The 18,114-nt window shown below is 54.1% G+C and overlaps 1 protein-coding gene across 2 annotated transcripts; it reads right to left on the bottom strand.

Moving 5' to 3' along the window:
* Positions 1-2,907: 2,907 nt before the first annotated feature.
* RPUSD1 (RNA pseudouridine synthase domain containing 1) lies at positions 2,908-17,899 on the bottom strand. 2 transcript variants are annotated; one of them, XM_044452613.1, is made up of 8 exons: positions 17,876-17,899; positions 14,499-14,732; positions 13,899-14,022; positions 12,181-12,283; positions 11,405-11,506; positions 9,700-9,851; positions 9,022-9,118; positions 2,908-4,397 (listed from the first exon to the last, which is right to left on the bottom strand). In XM_044452613.1, the coding sequence occupies exons 2-8, from the start codon at positions 14,678-14,680 to the stop codon at positions 4,060-4,062; spliced, it is 1,098 nt and encodes a 365-aa protein (XP_044308548.1). In that variant the 5' UTR covers positions 14,681-14,732; positions 17,876-17,899; the 3' UTR covers positions 2,908-4,059. The 2 variants fall into 2 exon arrangements, with proteins under 2 accessions (XP_044308548.1, XP_044308549.1); XM_044452614.1 differs by lacking the exon at positions 17,876-17,899 and having other exon boundaries at positions 4,262-6,804; positions 14,499-15,985.
* Between the last annotated feature and the right edge of the window lie 215 nt (positions 17,900-18,114).

Below are 18,114 nucleotides of genomic sequence, written 5' to 3'. Positions count from 1 at the left end.
TCGGGGTGCTGGTTGACTGCAGGCTAAACATGAGTCAGCTGTGTGATGCGGTGGTCAAGAGGGCGAACACCACCCCTGTTTGCATAGCCAGAAGTGTGGCTTCTAGATCGAGAGAGGTATTACTACCACTCTACACGACTCTGGTGTGCCCACAATTGGAGTATTGTGTTCAGTTTTGGGCCCCTCATTACAGAAAGGATATAGCCAGGTTGGAGTCAGTGCAGCATAGGGCCACAAGGTTGGTGGCCGGTTTGCAGGGGATGCCATATGAGGCGTGACTGAGGGAACTGGGTCTCTGCAGCCTGGAGAAGAGGAGACTCAGAGGGTATATGTTGGCGACATGCAGGTATGTGAGGGGATGTCACATGGAGATGGGTAGAGACCTGTTCTCCCCTGCAGAGGAAGGCAGGACGTGCTCCAACAGAGCCAAGCTCAGGGAGCCAAGGTTCCCTTTGGATGCCAGGAAGCACTTCCTGACAGTCAGGACCCCAAGGGTGTGGAATGGGTTTCCACGAGATGTTGTTGAGGCCCCATTGGTGCGGGTGTTCAAAGATAGGCTGGACGTGCACATGGTGGGCATGTTGTGGTGCCGGAGGTCAGACTAGATGGACCGGGAGACCCCTTCTGACTCGCTGTTTCTATGTTTCTATGTCTCTGCAGAATAGGGTTGAGGGCGCGTGGCCCTTTCCTGCCCTCCCAGAGCCTGCAAAATGCTCAGGTGCACAACCAGCAGCTAAGCCCCGACTCTAAGCCTGCTGGTGCTAAATCTTGGGGGGGGGGGGGAGAAAAGGTGTGCTCCCCCCTCCTGCAATCCGTGAGAGGCTTCAGAGGGGGGAGGCATATGCGGCGACATTTTGCTGCTGGCCTCACTCGTTCTGTTTACAAGTGAACACGCGATTGGCACTGCTTTGCTGAATTTTCCTTTACTTCCTGAGAATGAAGAAACGGAGCAGTTTCGGAGCAGGCTGGCCAAGTTTGCCCTGGCTTCAGGGAGTTACGACCGGGCCAGAATGTTCTCATTCTTTGTTCTCATTGCAGCATGCCCCCCCGCTCTCTGCGCATCCTCCAGGTCACCCTGCTTCCTTCCTCTGCAGGCAGCCCTTGCTAAGCCTCCGTCCCCTCACCTTTTCACTTCCAAATCAGGAAAAGAGCTCGTCAGTCTGACCCTGGCTGCACAGCAAGAAGCACACGCACAACCCCCCAAGCCACACTGCCGGCAAGTGTAAACCAGGCCCTTGCACAGGAGGCGGTGTAAAGAAAATGAGAAGGACCAAACGCTAGACCAAGGGAGCCCGCGTCTGGAGTATCACGTGCATGTCGCAGGCACCGGAGACCGGAGGCGGCGCCTGGGCGAGAATGCCGTGCTGGGTGGGGCTGGGACAGAGAAAGAGGCCATGCTCAGCTGTTCATGCAGCGGAGAAACTGCTCTGCCAGGAGCATGCTTGGCAGCCTTAGGCAAGCCACTCACTCTCAGCCTCTGGTCCACCCCTGCAATGTGGGACATTATGCTACCTTCTGGAAGGATGAGAACATGGGTCCTCAAACTATGGCCCGCCATGCCCATTTATCCGGCCTGCCTTTTAATTATGTGAGCCCAGGGGCAGCCAGGCCAGGGGCAGCCAGTCCCACGCCCACCGCCACCTCTCAACTGGCCCCGCTGAAAAAGTTTGAGGACCCCTGGATTAGAAGTGCGTGATCTGCTTTGTACCCAGCAGGGAGCGGCACGGACGCATGTGGCTCATACCGACTGCGCTGCCCGAGCTGCCCAGAGCGGGTTGGTCACTCGGGCACGGAAGAGAGGGCCCCGATTCCTCGGCCAAAGCAGGAAGGCAGGAGCCAGGTCTGCCCGTCTGCTGTGCCACAAAGGACAGGAAGCAACTCTGATCAGGAAGCGGGTAAGGCAGCGCAGGCAGTGCAACATCGGCCACGGCAAATTCAGCAAGCGTGGAAAGATGTTTTGCGTTCTGTCACGGTCCGGGGCCTGGGCCACTGGAGTTGGGGCAGATGGCCAGGGCAGAGCCCCGAGAGGCCGCAGTCCCGTGGCGAAGCGAGGGGCAGGGTCTCAGCCAAGGAACAGGCCGAAGCCAGGAGGCAGGAGCATGTTGCGGAACCGGGACGCCCACCGGAGCAGGGTAACTCGGTGGGATGCGGTGGTGGAGGGGCGGCGGCCAAGGAAAAGCAGGGCAGGGCAGGGCAGGGCAGGATGGCCGGCTGGATCCAGGTGCTGGCCCCTCAACGGCAAGCAGGAGGCCTTCTTGCTGGGCAGCATTTGGAAGACGCCCAGCAGCTCCTGGGACCGATCCCGCAACTATTCGGATTCCCTGAGCTGCCCAGGTCCCGACGCTTTCTCTCAAGCGTGCTCATTTTCTAGTCCAAGATGCATTCTGTCCCAGCGGGGCCTTGGGGAAACTTACACATTTATGATGCCATCAGATGGGGGCAGGCAAAGGGGTGCCAGAAGGCGCTGCAGCCGAGGGGACGTGCCCCTGCCCCTCCCGGGGGACAGTGCACACGTGCACTAGGAACACAGAGCAGCCAACTCTGGGCTCTGCCGGGGCACCACGAGCAACAGCGGCACCACAGTAGGGCTGCTTAAGGCCTGCCACTGTACAAACACAGCTTTAGACTTAAGATGGGGTTCCTGACCCAATCCGGAATCCACGTTGCAAGCTTTGCTTCCCACGTACACTTTCGAATGCTAAAGCCCGTCCTGGAAGGCCTAACCCCAACCCTACCCCAGCCAGGACAGGGCAAAGATCACTTTCCCAGAGAGCTGCGCCACTCAGCAGGGTGTGCTGCTGGCAGGTCACAAAAGCCCCTTGCCCAGGCCTCCCCCCGGCTGCTCTTGAGCCGCCCCAGGTCGCCCCTTTCGTGCAGGGCTAGGAAGCCAAGGGCCTACCAGCAGGGTTCATCTCATGTGGTTTATTTCAGTCACACACTCAAATGGGAAATAATAGGTAACTAGAAACATTCTGAAACTTTCAGCGAGTGTCATAAATACACAAAACTCCACATCACACTGTGCTTTTGAAATACACTAAGATTACTTCACAGTATCAGCAAACTGGCAACAATGCAAGTTAGAAGCACAGTGACAGCACGCAATGGAAATAAGCATCGAGCATCACAGTTTGAGGTGAGCATGGGCCCCTGTGAACATTTTATCCTAAAAAAGATTTCTCCATCTCACAATTAGCAAAATACCAGGGTAAGGAAAATATATATTTCTGCTCTTTGCAATATTGGATAAAAGCCCAGCAAAAATGGCCCGAGCACTTTGGAACTTGGGCTGGGGCCACACCACTGTTTGGTCCATGAGTGACAAAGATGGAAAGTCCTGACATTCAGAAAACGTCATATTTCCAACATGCGAGGAAATTAGGCTCAGCCAATCAGGCAGGCGACCTCCAGAGAACAGCGTGTTACTCCGTATCTACAGAGCTAGTCCCCTGCGGGGCTCATGGAATGATTTCTTTTAAAGCGAAAGCCCTTTTCTACCCGTAGTAGGTGGTACCTTCTATCAAAAGTCGATTATGTCTAAAACCCTTTCTCCATGAATTTTATAGCAACTCTTCAAAACGATAGCAAACGGCAACATGGACGCCCCTGCTGTGAATCAGGACTGCGTGGACGTTTCTTCCATTAGAAAAAAGGACGCCGAGTAGAAGGCCGTTCCCGCCCCGCAGAGCCGCACGACGTCCTGCATCACGTCGCGATCTTGGCCCCATCCTGGCTCCCCCCGGCCCCACCCCCAAAATGGTGAGAATGGTAATCTGCGATGTCTGCTTTCTGGTCCACCTCCAGAAGTTCTGGGCCAGCATTCCTGGCCACTGGCCGGGCCAGCCAAGCTCCTGGGCACTGAAGTCCCAGGTATCAGAGGCTGCTCGTCAGCAGCTCAGGCGAGGCTTTCTTACAACTCTCTCCTCCCACTTGGAGCGTTGGGCACTCTCTATGAAACAAAAGTCGGAGAACGGTTTTTATGCTATCACATATCAAGTCCTCACAGAACAATGAAAAGAAATGGCTTTTGTTGTTGTTTGGCTGTTCAGCTGCAGCCAACTATAAGCGATCGCATGGGCCAAGTCTTGCCACACTTTCCGATCCAGTGCCACCTCTTTCAGCTGAACGATGCTCCGGCCCACGTCCTCTTCGCTGGAGTCTGACCACTCTGCTCTTTGGCGACCTGGTTTTCTCTTGCTGCTGAGCATTGCAAGCATTTATCTTTCTCACGTGGTCAAAATACGTGAGTCTCAGCTTTGCTATCTTGCCGACCAGGGACGCGTCTGGCTTAATATGCTCCTCACCGGCTTGCTCGTCACCCCCGCTGTCCATGGAATGTGCGGGAGCCTCCACCAACACCCCAGCTTGAACGAGTCGATTTTCCTCTTGTCCAGCTTCTTCATTTCACAACCGTAGGTTGCAATAGGAAAATGATCACTCAGTTTATACTATTTGTACAAATTCACTATTTGTAGAGATAGGGCCAAGTTTAAATAGCTACACTCGTGGGATAGCGGTGCTGGACTGGGACTCAGGAGATTCTCGCCCCTTCCTGGCTACGGAGCTCACTGGGTCATTCCAAGCCAGTTTCAGCCTGAGCTACCTGGCACCAGTGCGGTGCAGATGAACTGCAGAAGAGGCACCTCATCTAAGCTGCCCTGCATCCTTTGGAGGGAAGGTGGATATAAAAGAATAAGGAATAAATGCGTAAGAAAAAAGCACGCAATCCACAGATAACGTCACACTGGATTTTCTAATACTGAAATGTCTCTCTCTCACTCACTACTGGAAAAAGCCTGTGCAAATTTTTCAATTTCAGTCTATATTTTTTAAGGGATTCAAAGTTTATCTTCAGGGTACCCTCTCCATAGGGAGTCACTGCCTGCAGAACACTGTCTCTCCCCTGTGGAACCCTACAGCATTGCAAAGGGTTTGGGAAATACTATGGGGCAGAGATGCTTGCCCCACAAAAAAATGCAAAAGGCAAGGAAGAGGGCACCCTAACAAGCGAGAGCCATACCTGGAACACCCCCCAGGCTGGAGGTAGCGCAAACACAGTGGACAAGCTGCTGTTCAGGGATGCTAACTTGCCATCCCATCATCCTACAAAGGTCCAGTGCACACTTTTAAACACACCGCTCTAAGGAAGGGCAGGATCAGGCACGGAGACAAACGGGTGCAAAGCAATCAGGTAGTGTCCGGGAAACTCACACCTCCCTGCCAGCATGACCGTCGCTATCAATGTTACCGAGCAAGGCACCTCACTAGACACAACCCAGGGCATGATGAGCCAGGAGAAGGCCTACAATTCCCAGCATTCCCAGGCAGCAATGCGAAACAAACAAAAAAGGTGTAAACATACATTGGCCTGCCTCATGCAGTGAGCTAATGAGCTCACTCAGGAAAACAGGCCGGTCTCGTTACATTTGAAAAGTGAGAAATTCTGATGGCTCTCTGTAGACTTTGGGGTGGAGGGAGCAAACGCTGTTGATGACAATGGAAAATGCACAGACAAGTACACGATGCTCAGTTCGTGCATTCTGAGAAGAATCTGGAAAGATCCCTGCCCCGTCTGTGTCAGACCCAGTAACCCCGTGCAGCTGCAGCTGCTTCTCCCCCGGAGCATATTAGAAAATGACAAGCTTCCACTGAAGGGATTCCAGACAAGACAGGAATGATCGGGAATATATACTAAGGAACGTGCAAGCAGCTCATGAAAGTTATTCCTGAATATTTGAAAAAAAACAGCCACCCTGAAGCAGCTAACATTGGAGACTTTTGACAGCCAGCTCTGAACCTTGTAAAATCCATTTACAAAATGCAGCTTCCCCACAAAGAGCCGACTACTTCAGCAGCCACTTGGGGCCGTGCTGGGACACTGACTTGCCAGCTGGGTGGGTGGGGGGACTTCTTCATTTGTCCGCCCCCTGCAGCTTCCTGCGCAGGGTCCAGACCTGCTCCAGAAAGCCAGGGGCTTCAAGGGCAGGGAGATGAAATCCATCCCCCCGGATGCGACCCACGGAACAGGGCATCTCTTCCGTAAGAGGAGCCCTCCTGGATGAAGCCAAAGGCTGACTGAGTCAGGCATCCTGGTCAGATGCTTCTAGGAAAGCCACGTCAAGGGTACGCATGGAGCTCAACTGCCCTGAATCCTGGAGTTCCCGCATTGGCATCGTGCTAAATAGCCACCAGTAAGCCTCACCCTCCCTGAATTCAGCTAAACCCCTGAAAGATATCATATCTTCTAGTGGTGGATCGCAACACACCAGAAAGCTAGTGGGCAATGCTGCAAAGAAAAGGAAGAAGAGGGCATGTGACCCAGAATATGCAACAGCCCTAGTCCACTTCCGTCAGGAACTTCTTCACCAACTCCAGCAGTACTTGAAGCCATTTTTCTGCTTTCTGCACAGGGGCCAGATTAAATGCAGTTATGGCCATTTGTCCAGGAAGCATCAATCCTTGTTCATGGCATCACCCTTACGTACTCAACAGCTGCAGAAATGCAACAGATGATTTTCCTGGATTGGAGATTCAGTGACGAGGGAAGAGCCACCTATTGAGTTTCTGCTCTCACCATGGAAAATGCAAAAGATCCTGCCAGAAAAAGGACGTGACAGCTTAGAAAAGGAACATTTTCAAGGGCAGTGGTGCAAAGTTGCGACCCTGAACAGGCCAGACTGTTTAACTGCTTCAGCTTTGGGGTCTTCCTTTTTTCTGCTTTCCTCCGAGATTCTGCGAAAATCAGGCTTTTGTGCACCACCACGAGATGCCCATGATCCACGTCTGCTGTCATCATCATGGGCTCTAAGAGTAAAGCAAAGGTCCAGCACAGAATGAAGACTTGACAGACACCCAGCCAGCTTCCCCCCCTACTCTTCATGGCCGGATCCTTTCCTTCCTCCCAGAGGCAGCACCTTCCTGGACCAGATGGGGCTTCCCTGGCAGCTCTGAATGTCCCGGCCAGGTCTGAGGCCAATTTGCTCTGGAGAGACAGGCCCGGGGAGGGAGCTGGCGAATGAGGCCTTTGGCTTCCTGCAGGTTCCTCTCCATCTTCTGCGAGAGCAGCAATTTCGGTGGACTCCCAACCCGCTTCCTCTGAAGAGGTCTCCTTGAACTCAGGCCAGATGGGATCCCAACTGATCACTTCACTGCAGTAAGGGCTCAAGCCAACCTGCATCTGAGGGCCACATGCACCAAGCAGGGGCCCTTGATCAAGAGGGGTGCACCTGACACATGAAGCCACCCCATGGTTTGCAGAAGGGGGACCTGCGCTCCGCCTCTGCCCCCCCGCTGAGCTCCCAGCCTCCCTCACAGCAGCCCTCACCTGGCTGTCCCCGCCCTGCTCTGACCGCTACCTGCTTGCGCTGCCCCCATTTGCTGTTTGGAGCCTCAAAAGAACAGTTTGGGTTGTTCCGTTTTCCAGCCCGACAGTGGCACAAGTTGGGCGTTCCGGCTGTGAAAGCACGGCGGGCCAGCATGCAGGCCAACCCCTGCACAGCTGCCGGAGACTGGAAAACACCGGGCGCGCGTGCGGCACCAGAAGGGGCGCCCAAATGGGGTGGGGGCATGATTTCCATTTCGCAGTGGAATCCTCTCAGCTTTTAATGCTGGACCCGTAGTACTGCTTCCCTTTAATGCTTCTTCAGCTCTCCAGCCACTGCGGACAGCGGGTGGATTCATTCCCCTTCCCATGCATTTCAGAGCACTTGTGGGACTGTGATTCCCCACGAGTTCAAAAAAAAAAACCCACCCACAGAAATGTACGTAAAAAATGCACATCCAGTGAGTGGGAAGTGAATGGAGGAGAAGCTGGTGCACCAGCAGTAACTGCTCCATTCCTGCAGATGTGCAAACTGAGGACTGCACTGCTGGGGGCAGACTCTCCCCACCCCTTTTGGTGCCCCTTCTGTTGCGTCTGCCCCCTCGTGAAAGACCCAAAACTAATAATAGTAAATTAGGGCCCTAGCTGCACATTTCTGGGGCCCTGGAAAAGGAATCCGCGCGAAGAGGGACAGACGGTCCCCCCAAAGCGCCCTCTCGGCAGTGGAGGGAGGCCGGCCACTTCTGCGCACACGAAGGCGAACTGCAGTGGGTCAGCCACTCTCGACTGCTCTGCACCTTCCCAAAGACCTGCAATGAAATTGCTGAGCCGGGTTCAAAAGCCTCAAGTTACCGTGGCCGGCAGCAACGCTAGAAGAAGCCACGGGTTCTCAGGGCTGTTTGTCCATGGGAAACAAGCCACCCTGCAGAAAGCATGCTCAGTCTGGTGGCATACAAAACTGGTCACAATCAACAGTGCCCCCCAGTGGTGAGAGCTACTGGTCATAGCTACAGTATCGGGCAATACAGACAAGTTTGTTTTAAAAATATGCATAACATAACCTCCACATTCAGGGATCTGCACAAATTCTGCTTGCAAGACATATTTGCAAAACTGCTCATGGCACACACTTAGGTGCAAAGTTTTCCATTTTTGGCAAAATTCACAGGAAGTGGCTACTGAGGGTTAGGGAAGATACTACAGAAGCAAGGAGACAAGGTTGGCATGCAACACAGGAGCCCCTCACACAATCCCCTTGTAAGGCACATTTTCAGCCACTCTTCTAACCACGAGGACTAGATGCTTCCTTCCCTAATATAAAGGATAAAGCCAGAAAAGAGGGCCCCAGTTTCTGTGTACTTATATGCCTGCTGGTGACTGTGCAGTGGGTCTTCAGGCACTAGCCAGGAGCCGGAAAACAGGACAATCGCACTGCTGTGGGTGGAAGCCGTGGCTTGGCATGCGCCAGTTTAAAGCCTTATGCATGGGGAAACGAAGGGTGACAGTCTCTAGAGCATTGCAGTCATCGGGTCTAGAACATTTTTCTTTTTAAAACCTTACGACCTGCAGGAAGTGGTACTGCCAGACTGATAAAAGCGGGGTCTGTTTTAACTCCCAAGCAACCCTGCAAATGCATCCAAAAGGCAAGTGAGGGCAAGGGTCAGCTGGGAAAAGGGAGGGGGGATTCCTGGGAGACAAACCGAGAGATCTTCCTCGTCTCTTTCTTTCACCGATTCCTTCCCTTTGGTGGCGAAGGAGCAGGTGCAGGAGGGCATCCAGCACATCTTGTCCCGCGGACTGGAAGAGACAAAGGTGGCACAGGGAAGGGGACCACCATGGCTAGGGCCAGAGCCTTCTGCGGGGCCACGTCTGGCCTGCCGCATCCGGCCAGCTGCGGCGTCTGACCCACGACGCCCGCTGCCGAAAAAGCACTAGCAGGAGGGCAGGGCTCTGGGAAAGCTGGGAGACCCGCGGAAGCCCGCTCCAGGCTGGGATCGCCAGCCTCCTGCGGGCATCTCTGCGGACCGCGGTCGCTCTCCTCAAGGCACCGGCCTGGGCAGTGTCCGCGTCAGGGTCTGTCGGGAGCCATGGCGCACAAAGGGGCCGCTGCTCTTCTCCTGGGGCGCCGTGGCCTCTCACGCCGAAGCCCAGTCTGCCAGCCACTGCTCGCACGAGGCCTGCGGCTCCTCTGCTTCGCAGCCATCGACCGCCCGGGGGGTTGCCAAACTGGAGCTGCTGAGCGTACCCTCTTGACTCTCCTCCGCTGCCGCTGAAGACTCGTCTTTCAGGCCCTGGATCAGTTCGTCCAGCTGGTGCGTGACGCGCTGAGGGACCCAGTTGCTGTCCAAGGTGGGGACGAAGGGATCCGGGGCACTCACCTCGATCCGTTCCTTGCTGGTCGGGATGCGCAAGTAGTAGGCGTGCAGCATCATCCGGTAGGGGCCGCTGTCCGTCTTGAAGCTGTATGTGAAGTCGCCCACTACCGGGTGCCCAATGGCGCTGCAGTGGACCCGGAGCTGGTGGGTTCTTCCTGGGAGGAAGAGAAGCACCTGAGAGCCTGAAATTGCTTTCAGGACCTGGACAGACCGCGGAAGTGGGCAGGGGACCCAAGGATGGCGTTCCATGTGGACGGGTGCAAGGCCTTGCGCTTGGGGCACAGGAATGGGTGTCATAAGTATAGGCTAGGGGACAAGTGGCTGGAGAGCAGCACCTGTGAAAGGGACCTCGGGGTGCTGGTTGACTGCAGGCTGAACATGAGTCAGCCGTGTGATGTGGTGGCCAAGAAGGCAAACGCCACCCTTGGTTGCATAGCCAGAAGCGTGGCTTCCAGACTGAGGAAGGAATTACTGCCGCTGTACACGACTCTGGCGCACCTGCAGCTGGAGCACTGTGTTCAGTTCTGGGTCTCTCATTACAAGAGGTACATAGCCAGGCTGGAGTCAGTGCAGCACAGGGCCACAAGGACGGTTGCAGTTTTGCAGGGCAAGCCATATGAGGAGAGACTGGGGGAACTGGATCTCTTCAGCCTGGAGGAGACTCCGAGGGGATCTGTTGGCATCATACAGGTACGTGATGGGCTGTCATGTGGAGGTAAAGACCTATTTTTCCCTGCGGAAGATGGCAGGACATGTTCCAGTGGAGCAAAGCTCAGGGAACCAAGGTTCAGTTTGGATGCCAGGAAGTACCTCCTGATGGTTAGGACCCTGAGGGTATGGAATGGGCTTCCATGGGGGGTAGAAGGTGTCACCCTTCGGTGAGGGTGTCCAAGGACAGGCTGGACATGCACATGGTGCACATGTCGTGAGTGGAGCTGGCTGGAGTCGGGGGTCAGACTAGATGGCCCGGGAGGTCCCTTCCGACTCACTCTGTTTCTATATGTTTATGGCTTGATGTTATATTATCATATCGTATTATTGGATGTTGACTTTGGCAGAGCAGTAAAGAAATGGAATCGACAGAGTGCTCTTTTAGCCTTTGCTCAAGCCAGATGCTGCTGGTAATCCATGTACGGTCACACCTGCACTTTGAATACAGGAGGTTACTTCTACTTTTTATTTGTATTTTTATTCCTATTTTGTTTTTATTTCATTGAATACAACAATTTAACTAATTCACTGATTAAATGGAACATTCTAAAAGGCATTTAATAACACATTTGTATTTCATTATGTGAATTATTTAAAGAAATGTTAAAATTATTACTTAAGATACAAGAGGCTAAAGCACAATAGCAGAATACAGTGATAATGGACATATTAATGTGTTCATTTAAATTAAGTAGTCACATTTCTAACATTTATCATTTGAACTAAACTCTGCAGTTTCCCTCTCACAGCCCACATGAGACCACATAACCAACATATAACAACAATCATGTGTTATTTTTTTAAAGTCTACAGTTTAGGGTTGTCATTTTCAAATGACATTTGTGAAAACACCAGTTCTCACCGCTGGCAGTGCACACGGGTCAACCCTGACCTAAAGGCTGAGAGCCGGGGGAAGCCGACAGACGTTTCCCACGGCAGGGCAGGGCAGGGCAGGGCAGGGCCAGCTGCCCCACGCTTCCTCCCGCTTGCCCTTTACCTGTGAGCGGCTGCAGGAGCACCTTGGTCACGGGGTCGCCGCTATACAGGCCGTGCTCAAGTACAGTCAGCTCCGACTGGCAAGGTTTGGGGTTTTCACAACCTGTTTTTTTAAAAAATGGAATTACTACAGCTGTAATATTTATCGTGCATTTCCCTAAGTTCTCAAATAATTTATCCTGTAGCCACCAAGGTATACTTCTTTACTGCTCTCTGCTGGACATACATGCTCACAAATATAGAAAGAAACACAGCAAGTCAGAAGGGACCTCCTGGGCCATCTAGTCTGACCCCCAGTTCCAGCCTGCTCAACACATGTAATCCCCAACACGTGGTTGCCCAATCTTTCCTAGACCACCCTCATGATGGGGCCTCCACCACCTCCCATGGAAGCCCGTTCCACACCCTCGGGGTCCTAACCGTCAGGGAGCGCTTCCTGGCATCCAACCTGAAGCCTGGTTCCTTGAGCTTTGCCCCACTGGAACACGCCCTGCCCTCCACTGCAGGGAAGAGCAGGTCATGGCCGTCCTCCACATGACAGCCCCTCACAGATGTATAAGTTGCTAGATATCCCCTCGGAGTCTCCTCTTCTCCAGGCTGAAGAGACGCAGTTCCCTCACTCGCTCCTCTTAGGGCATCCTTCCCAACCCGGCCACCATTCTGGCGACCCTGCGCTGGACCGATTCTAACCAGCCGTGTCTCTCCCGTATCGTGGAGCCCAGAACTGGATGCAGCACTCCAGTTGTACTCTGGGCCAGAAAGGCGAGGACAGCCTACCCTCGGTGCCTTCAATGCACATCATGTGGGTCAGGCCCTCCACTGTATTCTTCCCAATCGCATGCCGGATCGTCATCTTCATTTCCTGAACGTGGCCCCGCACCTGCCAAGCAGAGGAATCATTTTGTGACATGTTAGGAAACATCAGCCTGTTTTCCCAATGGCAGAATGGGAACACTCAATCTAATGCACCCATGTCTGCAGAACTACCACAGAAATGGGTGTACTAGTAGAGATTTCCACATGCCGAGCAATTTGGAATCTCTTCACTTGGTCCTTGTTCTTGCAGCAAGATGCTCTGCTATCAGAGATGTGGAGGACCGACCTGAAGCTGCAGAGGAAGAAAAAGCACCTTCCTTCCAAGAATCATGCACTCTGCAAGAAGGGATTTTATTCCAGGCCGCAGATTAGCCTGGCTACCCAGTGACCAGGCCATGCCAATCTCTCTCCATCCCTAGAAATTGGGAAATGTGTAATCTGCTTTACATTTTGGCCTGAGAAGGCTCCGCTGCAGATCAGGCTTGCTTCCTGCGGCTCTTTGTCTCTCACGCTACCCAACAGATCCATAACTAAGAGGTGTGCGCCTGGCCTAGTTTTGCAGGTGCAGATCTCCACCTGCATTCTTGCACATGGGCGGCAGGGCACCTGATGAAAGGGGAAGGTGGTCAGAAGGAGCTGGAAGATGGAGGCACACATGCCTCGTCTGCCTGTGTGCGCACAGGGCCTCTTTCGTCCTCCAGCCATCCCATGCACGCACACCGGACCATGTGCACAGTCCACAGTGACACACTGCAAATAAGGAATAATGCAACGAGTCCAGTGCCTCTGGACACCAGATGAAAGCAAGCTACTTCCCAAAGTCTCCCCTTTGAATATCACCACTGCCATGAGCTTGCTAGGTGGTCTTAGGCCGTATTAGCATTATGCCGACAGTAATTCCTTCTTATTTTGCAGCAGCTGCTCAGGTGTAGAAGAAAATGTATGCAACTTGAGTTGAACTTTTGGAACTACTGTATCAGGGAATTCTTGTTATATTCTTGTTATTGTTATTGTTACCATAGACAATCAGAGAATATGCAATTGGTTTTGTAGGCAGAGGCTAAAAATGAGGAACGACCATTCCCACGCCCTGCCAAACCATCCAGTCATCTTCCCAGGGCTTCCAAGCATCTGCCGCTTCCCAACTGCCGCAGGCTGGAGATCTCCAAAGACACCCAAGACACACAGGAGAAGCCCACGGGCGGCCTGCACAGGGCCACTGCCTTCCTCCTCCTGTGTTCCTGTGATTCTGGTTGTTGTGCACATGAACCGAGGGCCCTCGGCGCACCCGCCTGCTCTAAGCGGCCACGCTCAGTTCCCGCAAGGGGCAGCCCAAGCCATGTCACTGCTAAAGCGCACAGGCTAAAGAGTTCTGCATCATAACTAAATGATTTAGCGCGTTAGAGCATTCCCCAGGGACCCTCAGAAAATTCCTGATGCAAGCACACACCAAACGTTTTCCGATTTAAAATGCTCCAGGAAACCCACCTCCTGGTACTCATACAAGCATTTCTAGACGTCCTCCAGAGACTTTTCGCCATGCAGCTCATTCTGCTCTGCCTCATAAGGCTGACTTTCCATTCTACTTCCTTCTCTAATGGTGAAACCTCGAATGGGCAACATCTTCCACCTGGCAAACACCTAGAAGCGACCCCAGAAGCAAAGGTGAAGCCCCTTACTAGTGCCAGGTAGGCCTTTGTTACCAGCCGGTCCTTGAAGCACTTGTACGCATTGCCAGCAGCTGCCTTGTTGAGCGCAACACAAAGGGCTCCGCTGGTGGAGAAATCCAGCTGGTGGCAGAACCTAGAAGAGCAAAAGCGGACACCTGTGAGGCGCTTTCACCAGTACCTGGAGACCGGAACTGCTTAATGAAATGGCGGGTGCGCCTGCTCAGCCCACGACTTACCGCCCAGAGTCCCTTGCCAGTTCCTAGTTTTCAGATTTCAAAGTATTTCTATATTCATGGAAGTATTTTACAGCCATTAAAACAAAACCAACGGCGATGAAAATATGAAAAGACATAACCAAGACAGGCAGAACAAAGCTGACGGAAAACAGAACAACACTGAGCCAGCCAGAGCCGCTCTCAGTCCTCCCGACCTGGTGCCCTCCAGGTATGTTGGAATACAGCTTCTGTCACACTTGGCTTCTCCCAGAGCCATGGGCCAAAGGCGGCCCAAGCGCCACCCCTTTTCGCACACGCGTGTCTTGCATGAGGGCGGAATGTGATGCAAAAGCTCCCCACACACGGTCCCCCTCCTCCCCTCACAGCCACTCACCGGAACCCGTAGTAGGTGTCTGGATCGGCGAGCTCCGGGAATCGGTATTTCAGCTGCCTCTGAAGCGTGAGCTTTTCGTACCACATCTTGCTGTCGATCCGGACGTCCCAGTGCTTGTTCACCACAATGAAGTCTGCACTTTGGTACAGGATGGAGAGGTTATCGATACTCACAGGCTCCATCGCGACGGGCCTTCCGGAGAAGATGTTCTTTGTTTCTGAAACAAAGGGCTTTCTGGGCAACACCAGAAAAGTTTTGAGCAGTTATATTATTCCATGGGAGCAGAAAATCACTCTTTGAGTGTTTGCCGGTACTGTGTTACTTCACACATTCTAGGACTCTCAAGTGAAATCAACTTCCAGAATTAAGGTCTAGCTCAACTTAGTCCTGCATACCATCCTGTGTTCAGGGACATTTAAGTGAGAACTGCTGTAAGCAGAGTGGCTACAAACAGAATCCGGGGCATGTTTAATACGAAAAGGAGTGCTGTAAGAATCCGCACTCTTCTGGCCAGCCACTGGCAGTGGCATAAAAATGAAGGACTATTTTCTGTTGATATGTGTATAGGTCTGCACCCTAAAAGGCTGAGCTGCCCATAATAAAGAAGCCAGTTTAATTCTCACCTCTGCTCCAAATTCACAAGCTGCCCTTAGGGAAGCTAGTCTCTGTCCGCCTCATCCCCCTCTACAAGGATAATGCACATAAAGCAGTTTTGAACATCTGGAAGTGCTAGTAAGTGCCAGCAGGAGCAACCGTCAATGTTTTTCATCCTGATGGCTCTGCATTTTTACTCGGCAGTCAAGCCCACTCTGTCCAAAAATACAACTTCTCAGGTGAGCGAGGACAGCCTCAGGGGAACGTAAGAGCTGAGCGCCACTGGTGAAAGGCCTCTGGGCCAGCATCCAGTTCACACGGTGCCCGAGTCGCTAACTGGGGGTGCGAGTGCCAAAGCACCATCCCACCCGCGTCCCCCGGCACAGGTGCATCCAAACGGGAGAGGCCATGGAGATGGCAAGAGCGGCAGCAGGCAGCGGCCACCTCCTTCGGAGAGTCGCCTCACCCTCCTCTGATGCCGTCTGGGTCATGCTGGCCGCGGCACCCTCGGGCAGCCGTTCCAAAGCTTAACCATGGGCTTCATGGGGAAGGGCTGCCCTTGCCCAGCCCTGCCTTCCCGACCCTGCAGCTTCCTTGCATGACTCTGAAAAGTCTCTGGCCGCACACTCAGCCAGCAGCACTTCCCTCCCCTGATCTCTGCCACACGAGCAAGGCTTTCTTCTGGTGCATCCAAAGAGGGCAGATGGTTTACGTTCCAGCTGCTTCCACCACCGTGTCACTCCGAATCGGGCAATCGTGCTTCAAGACACTGGGGCAAGGCAAGAGGAGTGGCCGAGGCCGGGAAGCGAAGAGGCCCCAGATATTTTGCGTTTTGGCTTCTCGGGTCTCCCCTCCTCTCCACCCCACATAACATCCCCTTTCCTCCTCCTCCAAGGCCACTTTTCCAGACTTAGAGGGCAGCCAGCATGGCTCTTCCCATGCTGACTGTGGGTCCCACCTGACTCCTCCTGCTGAGGTTGCAGCACTTGGAAGACCTTCCCCAAGCGCTCTGGCCATCTGTGCAGCCCTCCCCCAAGAGCCATAGAAATGTTCTGATGACATCAAGAATTCAGCTTTTCCTCTTTGCTCATGGGATGTGAACACGTTAACCGATTAATTATTTTGGCTGTGCTGTGTTCTGGTCGCAGGAGGGGACAGAAGCTGAAGTGCTGGGAAGCAGCATTAAGCTGCGGGAGGGCGGAACTGGCCCCTCAGTAGCACCGAAGCGGCCACTGCACAGGGACGGGGCCGGCACCCTCTTGTCCCTTGCCTCCAGCAGCAAGGCTGACCTCAAGCAGCTTGGGACTGGGATCCTTAAGGGCAGGTACTAGTTCCTGCTTTTCTGATTCCTCTGGCCGATCATATTGGCTCCCCATGGTTTGAACTATTGTATTATATTTATATCCCACCTTTCTCTCACTGTGGAACTCACGGTGGCCACATGCTGTTCCCAGGGGGTCTCCCCTCCAAGCTCAGGCCATCCCCACTCCTTCTCAGCTTAACATGGGGGGACGGGGACGGGACACGCCTCTTGTGCCTCCAGACCTCATGCTGGGCCATGTCTGTGCTCATGAGCTCCTCCCTGCCTCTTTTATGGCCTGGCTGGTTTTGCATTTTATCCCTGAGGTCTCAGATGCTCCTTTGGGGTTGGAACAGGATGAGCAGGGACCACTGCATTCCAAAGCAGCCTTCCACACCCTAAGGAAGTTCTTGATCCCAGATGGAGTGGGCCCCAACCTTCACTAGCCACAGGGGATAATGGGGTTTATACTCCAGATCTCTGGAGGATGCCAATTTGGTGAAGGCCATTTTAAGCAGCAGGAGAGCTCTAAAAACACCCTGGACAGACTGGCAGGAGGAGGAACAGGTGGGTCCAGGAGCAATAAAAGCCAGAACTTGCCCTGGACAGCAAAGTGACGGATCTGGGGCTGTCCTGCTTTGGGCGCATCAAGAGGAGACACAACTCCCTGGGGAAGACCATCATACTACGAAAGTGGAAGGCAGAAGAGGAGGACCAGCTATGAGATGAGATGGAGCGAGTCCATAGAGAAGTCACAGCTGTGAGTTTACAAGGACCTGGAGGGCTTTTGCTCATAAGGCCTTAGAAAGTTGGAGACAACTCCATTTACAGTCCTTTCTAAGGATCTTGGCACAATTTGCAACAACCCTGACCAAGCTGAGTCCTACTTCGTTCCAGGAGAGGAGGAAGGAGAGTGGCGTGAGAGTCAGGCCCAAATAAAAGTAACTTTGATGAGGGGGCGGCCTCAGGGCAACACTAATGCCCGAATGCTACTCAGATCATCTCTTGACAAAGCATGCAAAGGTCCTCCAGTTCTTGGCTTGGCTGCAGCCTGCAGGCCCAGAGTGGGGACACCTGTCCCCGAGGCCCCAGACGGCGCTCTCCACTTCTACTTTCTCCTGGGCTCTCCGTTTACTCTCGAAGTGCCTCGTTCTATCCCGATCCCTGGTCGGGAGGACGCCGGTGGTTACTTAGAGAGAGTACCCCCCCCCCCACCCGGCTTGGCCTCCCTCTGGGGTGCCCAGCGAGGAGGAAGGCTCCGCCTCCTGCCAGCTGCAGAAAGAGCGGCATCGTAGGGGGCGCCCGATCCTTTCTACACGTGAAAGGGCAGAGATGCGCGCCATCACCCCCACGCCCGCCTCTGGCGCCGGGGGACGCCCGGAAGCTTGCCGCATCCCAGCGCCGCCGCTTCTGCTACGCACGCATGTCCACGGGCACGCAACGCTCAAGCCCCGGCGCCCCCGCGCCCCAAGCCGGGACCGACCTGCAGCCCGTCTCCGGCCGCGCGCAGCGGCGCCCCAAGAAGGCGCGCAGCCGCGCTACAGCCCGGCCGGCATCCCCGGGCCTCGCCGCGGGCGGGCGGGCAGCCAATCGGCGCCTTCCGCGGGCGGGCGGGCAGCCAATCGGCGCCTTCCGTGGGCGGGCGGGCAGGGAACGCTCACCCGGAACTTCCTGGCTGTAGCGCGCGCCGCTTTGGAAACCGCGCGCGAGCGGCCGCTAGCT

This window comes from Varanus komodoensis, unplaced genomic scaffold, assembly GCF_004798865.1.
Source record: "Varanus komodoensis strain SLA01 unplaced genomic scaffold, ASM479886v1 scaffold73, whole genome shotgun sequence".
In the NCBI taxonomy this organism is placed as follows: domain Eukaryota; kingdom Metazoa; phylum Chordata; class Lepidosauria; order Squamata; family Varanidae; genus Varanus; species Varanus komodoensis.
This window is presented reverse-complemented; position numbering and strand designations above follow the sequence as displayed.

Coding starts and splice junctions, on each gene's coding strand:
- RPUSD1 (XM_044452613.1), bottom strand. CDS start 14,680: ATGGAGCCTGTGAGTATCGATAACCTCTCCATCCTGTACCAAAGTGCA. Junction 11,507..12,180: donor GTGCATTGAAGGCACCGAGG/GTAGGCTGTCCT, acceptor TTAAAAAAACAG/GTTGTGAAAACCCCAAACCT. Junction 4,398..9,021: donor GAGACGAGGAAGATCTCTCG/GTTTGTCTCCCA, acceptor TGTGAAATGAAG/AAGCTGGACAAGAGGAAAAT.